This window comes from Mus pahari, chromosome 7, assembly GCF_900095145.1.
Source record: "Mus pahari chromosome 7, PAHARI_EIJ_v1.1, whole genome shotgun sequence".
NCBI lineage: Eukaryota > Metazoa > Chordata > Mammalia > Rodentia > Muridae > Mus > Mus pahari.
The window spans coordinates 106,952,622-106,961,899 of record NC_034596.1 but is presented as its reverse complement, the minus strand read 5'-3'; the positions used below and the strand labels follow the sequence as shown (position 1 = coordinate 106,961,899).

Here is a 9,278-nt window from a genome sequence, read left to right as displayed (position 1 = left end):
GGCCGCGGGCGGGGTCGAGGCGGCGATGCGGGCACGCGGCTGGGGACGCCTGCCTCGGCGGCTGCTGCTGCTGCTGTTTCTATGCGTGCAGGTGAGCGGGGCGCGCGGCGGCGACGGGCGCGGACGGGGCGCACCGGGCCGGGTCGCTCCTCCGGGCCAGGCGGCGCACAAGCGGCCGCGGTCCGGAGCCCTAGGGACGGCGCGAGGGTGGGGGCGGGGCGGAGGCTCGGCGACCCCGGCCCGCGCCTCCCTGCACTCTGCGCTGCCTTATTTTTAGGCGACGCGGCCCATGGGCTATTTCGAGCTGCAGCTGAGCGCGCTGCGGAACGTGAACGGGGAGCTGCTAAGCGGCGCCTGCTGTGACGGCGACGGCCGGACGACGCGCGCGGGGGGCTGCGGCCGCGACGAGTGCGACACGTACGTGCGCGTGTGCCTTAAGGAGTACCAGGCCAAGGTGACGCCCACGGGGCCCTGCAGCTACGGCTACGGCGCCACGCCCGTGCTGGGTGGCAACTCCTTCTACCTGCCGCCGGCGGGCGCTGCGGGGGACCGAGCGCGCGCGCGGTCTCGGACCGGCGGCCACCAGGACCCGGGCCTCGTCGTCATTCCCTTTCAGTTCGCCTGGCCGGTACGTGCGCCCCTCCCCCGCACTCAGCTTCCCTGCGCGCCTCGGCGCCCGCCGCGGTCCCTTCAGCACCTGCGGCCGCGCGGGTGCGGGCCGCGCGCGCCCAGACGGGGCGGGGCCGGCAGGGGGCGCCGCGCCGCGGGCGGGCCTGGGGCGCGTGCTCTTGCGACCAGGTTCGCGCCTGGCCACGTGGGCGCGCGGGGTTCCCGGGGGCCGACAGGCTTGGGGTCGCGGCGGGGCTGGGCGGCCAAGGTCCGCGTGCACGGCGGCCCTCGGAGTGTGCCTACGTCGCCCTGCGCGTGTCAGTGCGTGGGGAGGTGCGAGGCGCCTGCGGCCCGGCAGGCTGTGCAGGCATGTGCGCTGCGCGTGCTGGGGCTGGTCCCGGGCAGGCCCTGGCGGAGCCGTCCGGGCCCGCGGCCAGCCTGCTCCTGCCCTTGCAGTTTCCTGGATGCCCGGGGGCACGGACAGGCGCCTGGGACCCGCGCAGGGATGGCCTGATTGTGTGTGTTGGCAGAAGCTGCTATAGATGGGAAGACCCCCCCCACACACACACCTCCAAAAGGGAAGAGACACTAACTAGGCTCCAAGTTGTAACCCTCTGTGGCACTGCTGTTTGCGGATATTTTATTGTGCTTCTTAGTTTCTGGAATTGGGAAGCATTCTGTCTGCTTAGGGGAAGTCAGGTCAGGCAAGAACCCAAGCCTGGGCATGCTGGGAAGAAGGGTGGTGGGGATCCAGCTTTGCGGGAGACAGGTCGCATGCCTGTGGTGTGAAGGACTGGGATCGGGAAGCCTTATGGCGCTTGCTTTTGTTCACTTTCTGGACCTGGCTCGTCCCCTCACCTGATTGTCCTCAGGTGTGAAGCTAGGTAGGCGCAGACGTGAATCTGGGCATAGCCTTGAGAGCCAGGTTAAGAACAGCTGGTAAGGGTGGGTCTGGTGGCCTGGGACTAGGGAGCAGAGGGAGGTATCAGGCAATGGCCCAAGGGCTTTCCTGACTGAGGACTTGCGGTTGGTCCAGCTACCAAGAGCCATGGGAGTGGGTCAGCCTGGTGCCTTGGTCCTGAAAGAGACTTTCGGTTGGGGGTCAGGCATGGTGGTCAGGGTTTGCCCTGCTCTGCTCTTGCTCTGAGCCCTGGACAAGTATTTCTTCCAAGGCCACCCAGCTTGTGCCTCCATCTTTACCTTTCCCCAGGCTCCTGCCCCATACGATATACCCTTGCCTAGCCAGGTAGCCTTGACCCTGGGGGCTTGTGATAGGAAGTTTATCCCTGAGATGGAAAAAGGCAGGGGCAGGCATGGGAGAGGCCCTAGGCAGTTACTATTGGCCCTGCCCCCCTCGCCCCCACAGCAGCACAGCAGGCAGGTCTGAGCAGGGCCTACAGCCTGTCATCTGCGCTTGGGCCCAAGCCAGCGTGGCTCCAAATCGCTACCTGAGGATGTGTTTTCTGCTCGAGTTGGCAGAGGTGGGTGTGGGGGCAGGGAGGGCCTGGAGGAATGTGGCGGGCCAACGCGTGTCCCTTGTGGCTCTTTGCCCCGCTGGCCAGCCGGTTGGTGTGGAACGGGATGGGACAAGCCCTTGCCTTCCTTCGACACTTGGTCTTGGGGACACTTTAACTTTCTGTTCCCAGACGCTTTCCCGAGATGCCTCAGGGGTAGGGAAGTTTCTAGCCTGGATGGAAGTTTGGAGATTGAAGGGTACCTTGTGTTTGGGGGGCAGTTCTGGTTCCCCATCTCCCGTTTTGCTGCATGACCTGGCTGCCAGGCATGGAGCTGGTGCTGTGATGCCAGTACCTTGGTATTTCCGCTCTTTGGTAACAGCCCTGCCTGCGGCCATACTGCTCCATTTGCCACAAGTTCATCTCTGTCCCGTGAGCCGGGGTGCATCGGGAATCCAGGCGCCCACTGGAGCATTTGTTTCCTGGGGACAGCAAGAACCAGCTGGGACTTGGGTCCCTTGGGTTGGGGGAGGGCCCTGTGGAAAGATGGGACGGTGTGGAAGGTGGATGAGAGTGGGCGCAGGCTTCTCACAACTCCTCCTGTGCCTGCGCCGAGGTAGCTGTGGCTTCGCATCCGTCTCAGAGCCTCTTTGAGTGGATTCTTCGATGCAGAAGGCCGCAGCATCCCCCGTCAGGCTGTGCATGTTGCAGGCCTCAGGAGATGTATGTTTTCCCTGGAGAGGCTCTGGTGCCTGCCTGTACCCAGCAGCGGGGAGGCCTCGTTGACCACGCGTGCTTGAGCTCCGTGGCCCTGGCAGGTGGTTGATGGAGAGTTGAGGAGAGTGGAGGCTCTCCTTTGGGGTCTGGTGGCTGGCATATTCAGGAGGTCCCCGTTGGCTAAATGAGGAGCGAGGTGGTTGCTGGCCTGTCTAGTGGGGCTGTGCTTGAGAAAGGGTGCTAAAAGAGAAAAGGTCTCTACTACAGGCCCTCTGCCTGACCAGCTTGCCTTTTGAGCCCAGGGTGCAGCCCTGTTTGGTCTCTTTCCTTGGTGTTGCCTCTGAGGTTGTGAGTGACAGAGAGGCAGGTCTGAGGCGGACCTGGTTTCTAAGGCTAGAAGAGCTGAGCTAGCAGAAAGGCTTTCTGAGTCCTGTAACCTGCTTCCCCTCCCCTGAGACGGATGCAAGGCCTTTTCCACTGGGATTCCTGAAGCTAGCTGAGGCTGTAGGGTGCCCAGCAGGTCCCCTACTGAAGTCCCCAGTGTAGCTTTGTCCTGCATAAGTCCTTCCTCTCCCCCTGCTGGCTGTCCAGCACACGGTCATGTGTGAACTTGAAGGAGGGAGGCAAGGCAAGGTGGTCAGGGAGGACTGTCCCAGTAGGATAGAGGACTGAAGGTTGTAGTAAGGAGTCACATCAGAGGGTGTGCTCCCAGATATGTGGAACAGAGGGCCTGACCCTATCTGTGACCCAAGTGGGCTCTTCTAGAATGTGTGCCCTGCATATACACCAGAGGATTCCACTGCCCTCCGGGCCTTTGGGGACTGGGATGAGCAAAGGATGGGCTCAAAGGATGATGGGTCTCTTCATCACAACCCACGCTGAGGCACATGCCTCCTACAGCATCCCCGTAAGACCAAGAGTCCCCCTCGGGTGGAGCTAGGGGCAGGTGCTACTTTGCTCTGTCCCTTCCCTTCCCTCATAGGTTGGGTGTCTTGATCCAGGCCACATAGTATGCGTTATAGCAGGGCTCTCTGTAGCCAGGAACACGGGGGGGGGGGGGCTGAAGCAGAAAGTGCTAACCTGGGCCAGTGGAGGATTCAGACGTGGAAGTGGATGTGGCCCTTGTCCCTGGGTCCACAGGAGTGAATGGAAAACCGAGCCGTAGTGAGATGGGCGAGGGGTGGGTGCAGTACCTGTGGGTTGGCAGGAAAAGTACTGTCATGGTGTACAGAATGGGAAATTTGCTGGGCCACTGAGAGATCCTGGGGAGCCAGGCAAAGGCCTGAACTAGTAGTCGCTGTCCATCCTGATCCTGGGCTAGCTGCAGTAGATGATGAGGCAGCTAGGGGTCACACAGGCTGCTTCCCTCTTCACAGTGGGAGCCTGGGTTTCCCAGCAGTGGGTGAACGGCGCACCTAGGCTGGGCCTCCACTGGTCTCTGATGTGGGGTGCACCTGTCCAACCCTAGCATGGGCTGACCTACTGTCTCTTCCTGTGACCCAGAGACCTGGCGTCTAAGAGGGTTATCCCTTGGGTGACAATGGCGACAGAGGCCCAGGCCTCTCTAAAGCTCTGGTTTCAGGAAATATGTATGTGCTTAGGGCTCCGGACATTGGCAGCAAGTGCTGAACTCTGTCAGGGGCCAAGAAAGGCGGCTAGAGCAGAACAAGCCTTGTACCCAGGCTGGCCTGTGAGTAACCCTGGCTGTGGGGCCAGGGGGCACACCTGTCCCTCAGTCTGCCTTTCCCGAGGTTCTCTGCTGTCCTTTGAGCTCTGTCTAAGGGCTAGGTGGGGGGATTACAGTTAGACTTGGAGTTTGACCAGCCGGCGATGAACTTGGCCGGGGGTGTGTCTGGGGCCAGGCTTTGGTAAGAGGCTATAGGATATAGAACTCCACAGGCTGACAGGCAGGTGGCCCAGGAGGACTGCCCTAGGAGGAGGGGCCAGGATTTCTCTCTTGCTTCTGGGGAGCCTGGGCAGGTGGTAGCTCTCTGTCTCACCCATAGTCCTCCAGCTTCCCCAGCCCCCACCCACAAAGAGCCCCAAGACCCTATAGACTTCCAGCCCAGTCGCCTTCGTCCCTCTGTCAACCAGTAGGATTTGGCTTCCCAGGAAGGGGTGCACAGAGCCATTTGTAGTGAGGGATATGGTACTGGAAGCTGGGGGAAGGGAGGAGCTGGGGGGCCACTGTGGCAGGTGGGGAGAAGCCACAGGTGCCGCCTGCCTGCTGGCTCAGGTTCTCCCTGGATGACTTCCTGCCATCCAGGTGTAGAGAGCCCAGCTGGCGGGCGACAGGCCTTCTCTGGCTGCGGGCGGGCCACGTCCCTGCGGGAGCAGGTAACCGGAGCCCTGGGCTCAGGCTGAGGTGGTGGTAACCCTACCTGCGGGGCTGGGGTGGGTTTCCTGGGAGTGTTCCTGGATCATCCGAAGCGCAGGTGTGTGCAGGGAATCTTACCGCCTGCCCCGTGGCTATTGCCTCCGAACCTAGCTGGTGGGCTTGGTCTGTAGCGATGGTAGCGGCCGGTGATCTCCGGTCCAGCCTGGCCTTGTCCTCTCACAGCCCATCAGCTCCTTGCTCCTATGTAGCCACTGAGAGAATGTAAAACCTGATAGCCTCAGATCTTACTGGCCACTTGTTTTGATGGGAGCCAGTGATGACTCCATGGTGGGGGTCTCTGGTGCCCTGGGTTATGGTCCTCTCTGTTCTGCATTCCTCGCTCTTAGCCCTGTTTGGTCTTCTTTCTTCCTCCTCCTCCTCCTCCTCCTCCTCTTCCTCTTCCTCCTCTTCTTCCTCCCCCTCTTCTTCCTCCTCCTCTTCTTCCTCCTCCTCTTCCCCCACTTCTTCTTCCTTCTCCTCCCCATAGTGCTTCCTCCCATGGGCTATAGCCTATTTCTCCTGGGGCTATGTGACCTGGGCCTATCCCTCACTTTCTCTGGCTCCGTCTGTTGATACAGGGGCTGTAGGCAGTCTGAACTCTGTTCTGCACTCTAGTGAGTGGGCGGGTAAAGGACTGAAGGGGCAGGGAAGGGATGGCCTGGGAAGGGACTGGGGACCCTGCTTATCACTGGGGAGCTAGCCTTGGCCAAATGGAGGCCCCGAGGAGGGCTTTGCAGGTGGTTAGGGTGGTCTGGAGAGGGCCCCGGATAGGCTGTGCACCCAGGCACATGAGGGTAGCACGGTGGGGACTTCTTAGCCTTCGCTGCATAGGGCTGAGAGGCCCTATGCTTGCCGAGAGACCAGGGAGAGGAGCAGTTAGGGTGGGAATGGGGAGCAGGGGAGCGAACGGGGAAGAGGATTTAAGGAGGACTTAGATGGCAATAAAAAAACTTGGTGGGCTGGAGAGAGGGCTCAGCGGTTAAGAGCACTGACTGCTCTTCCAGAGGTCCTGAGTTCAATTCCTGGCACCTACATGGTGGCTCACAGCCATCTGTAATGGGATCTGAGTGCCTCTTCTGGTGTGTTTGAAGAGACAGTACTTATATACATAAAATAAGTACATTAAAAGAAGAAGAAGAAGAAGAAAAGAAACCTGGTAGTGTCATGGAACCAGGGGACCAGTGGCCCTCTGCTCTTGGCCTGGCTCACATGGCATGGGCCGGATGTCTGACAACAGGTGCTCAGAGGAGGGACCAGAGTAGGGAGTGAGAGTGTTCATGCTGAGCTGCCAACAGATGGGGAAAGGACAGGGTCTCCTAACACGAGGCCCCGTGAGGCTGGGTATGGCGGTGGGATAAGTTCTAGAAAGCCTAGGGATAGATGGGGCTCTAGTGAGCCTGGAGGGGGGGGTCTCTGAGGGCTGAGGAATGGCCGGTGCTCTCATCCATCCAGGGAAACAGGAGGTTGCCTCAGCATAGTCGAGCTGCAGAGGAAAGGGTGCCTGAGGTCACAGTGAGCTCAGGCTGCCCTCTTACAGGGGCAGGTCTTGCGTTGCCAAGGTAACAGCTCACAGCAGCACTCATCACCATGGCCTGGGGCAGGAGGGACAGATGGTGAGGGCTGGCCATGATTATGGGCTGAGGCTGTGCTAGCACAGCAGCTCCTGAGCCTCAGTGTCCCCCACCTGTACAGCCAGAGACCTCCCTAACCCCTGTCCTGGGTGATAGGAGACTGACTGTGGGCTCTCTGATGTGTTTTTCTGTTGGGTAAGCACCTCCGTGTGACTGGCAGAATGACTGCTGAGTAGCCAGGACGCAGCCCTCTCAAGTGGGCTTCAAGTATATAGCACCACATAATCTTCAACCTCAGCTCAGACCTCAGTGAGGTGCAGGGGTATATTCCCAACGGAAGTGCTCTGCCCACAGACGCCTGAACCCCTCCCTTCACCCTTTGCTGACTTCAGGAGCTTGCACAGGGTGGAGCTGAACTGGGCCTTGGGGACCCCAAGAGCAAGGAGCCAAAGCTTCCTGAGAGGTGCAGCCAGGGATAATTATCTTCCATTTTCGAGTTGGGATATGTGGGGTCTGTAGAGATGGGCCAGTGTTGGGGACACGGATGGGGAAGGGAGGGTACCACAGAGCCAGGGAGCAGAGTTCTCTGCTAAGCCCGAGCATCCCAGAGCCACACAGGCCAGGGCCATGCACCCTGCCCCCATCCTGAATAGCAGCAGGTGGGAGGGAGCCCCAGGCACCTGACTAGCTCTCCTCCCATGTCTGCAGCGCTCTTTCACTCTCATCGTGGAGGCCTGGGACTGGGACAATGACACCACTCCAGATGGTGAGTATGCCCTGTACTGGGGGAAGCGGGTGGGTGGAGGGAGGCTGCCAGCAAGAATTTCTGGTCCCCTGGGCCAGAGTGCTTGTGGCCAGGCCCATGGCCCTCTGTCTGTTGGGGGCGATGGCTCGTATGACTTATGAGGTCTTATTCTGGTGAAAGGGGCTCTCCACGCATGCCTGTGGCTTTGCAGAGCTGCTCATACTGTCCCTTCACTCCTGGTGTCTTCAGTGTATTCTTTTGAGGCCCATGTTGGTGACACTATGGAATGAGATAGCCTCAAGTGGCTCTCTCTGGCTTTGTGGCGTTCTCTCTGTCTTAGAACATGAAGCTCGAGGGTCACCACTTCAAAGCCGGCTATTCTGTGTGCAGTCTGTGTATGTGGCAGGGGTCATCTCAGCCTTCTAGTGGAGAGGCAGGGGTTTTTCTGTGGACAAATGGAGAAGCTCCTTGAGCAGAGAGTGAAGGATCCAAGCTAGTACCTGAGGATCTGGGTGGAGTTCTTGTGACTGGGAGATGAAGCAGTCGGTGAGGCTTGGTTCAGGTCGAGCAAGCTCCTGGGCCCGGGAGGACGCCAGCTTCTTCCTGGGGATGCAGTGCCCTGGCTGCCCTGTGGACAGAGTTTGCAAGGCCGAAACAAAGGCCAACAAAGAGGGTGCTGCTTGCATCAAGACAAAGAGGCTGAAGCAGGCAGCTTGAGGGGCCGAGGAGTTCTGGTTATTCTCAAAAGGTAGAGGCGCAGGGTGGCTGATGGATCAGACCTGAGGTTATGATCAGATGTAACCCTCGAGACCTTCCAGAGCAATGCGCCATGATCAGGATGAAGCTCCAGTCCTGGCGATGTCGCCAAGGATGGGTGGACAGGGAGAGCAGGAAGCTCAGAGCAGGCGGTTAGCCAAGGTCCAAGGAAGGTTGTCAGGGGCCTTACCAAAACACAAAGCCCAGGGCACTGAGTGGACAGCTGGGCCTGTACTAATGCAACAGGAAGAAAAAGTGGAGCAGCAGGACTGTATGCCCAGCTGCCATAGAAAACCCCAAACAGCAGAGGCGGGTGCTGTGCAGCCCGCTCAGGTAGCCTGCTTCAGTACACTGGGGGGGCCCACTATGGGAGAGTCCATCCTGGGGTCCCAGAATTTTATTTTAAGGTGGATCGGTAGGGTGCTTCTGAGCGCCAGGGGCAGAAGGAGGAGGAGGAGAAGAAGGTGCGGCCTGTGAATGTGAAAGGAAGCTTAGGGTGCCCTTTGTGAGAGAGGAGCAGTGTGCTAGCTCACAGGAGCCTGGACTGTGTCCGCTCTGCCCCTGGCTCCTGCAGGGCTGGCAGACTTCCTCTGCCTGGCTGCCCTGTGGCCCCTGAAGCTGCCTGGTAGGGCCCGCGTGGCACCCCTGGGGGACTGATGGGTAGTCACTACCGCCGGCTAACTCAGCTGCTCCCAAAGAGGAGCTGCTGATTGAGCGGGTGTCGCACGCTGGCATGATCAACCCCGAGGACCGCTGGAAGAGCCTGCACTTCAGCGGCCACGTGGCACACCTGGAACTGCAGATCCGAGTGCGCTGTGACGAGAACTACTACAGTGCCACCTGCAACAAATTCTGCCGGCCCCGCAACGACTTCTTTGGCCACTATACCTGCGACCAGTACGGCAACAAGGCCTGCATGGATGGCTGGATGGGCAAGGAATGCAAAGAAGGTGAGGGGTCTGTCTCCCAGTGTGGGGCTGGGCACGGGCACCGGGCAGGGCTAGCATGGTTGGGGTCTATCTCCCAGTGTGGAGCTGGGCACGGGCACC

General features: G+C 60.0%; 1 protein-coding gene across 2 annotated transcripts in view; it reads left to right on the top strand.

Moving 5' to 3' along the window:
• The first annotated feature begins 13 nt into the window (after positions 1–13).
• Positions 14–9,278, top strand: part of Jag2 (jagged canonical Notch ligand 2) — a 22,101-nt gene continuing 12,836 nt past the window's right edge. For both annotated transcript variants that reach the window (XM_021201673.2, XM_021201672.2), the window contains exons 1-4: positions 14–91; positions 278–628; positions 7,437–7,494; positions 8,928–9,179. In XM_021201673.2, the coding sequence (XP_021057332.1) occupies positions 26–91; positions 278–628; positions 7,437–7,494; positions 8,928–9,179 (727 nt within the window). In that variant the 5' untranslated portion in view covers positions 14–25. The remainder of the gene's footprint in view (positions 92–277; positions 629–7,436; positions 7,495–8,927; positions 9,180–9,278) is intronic.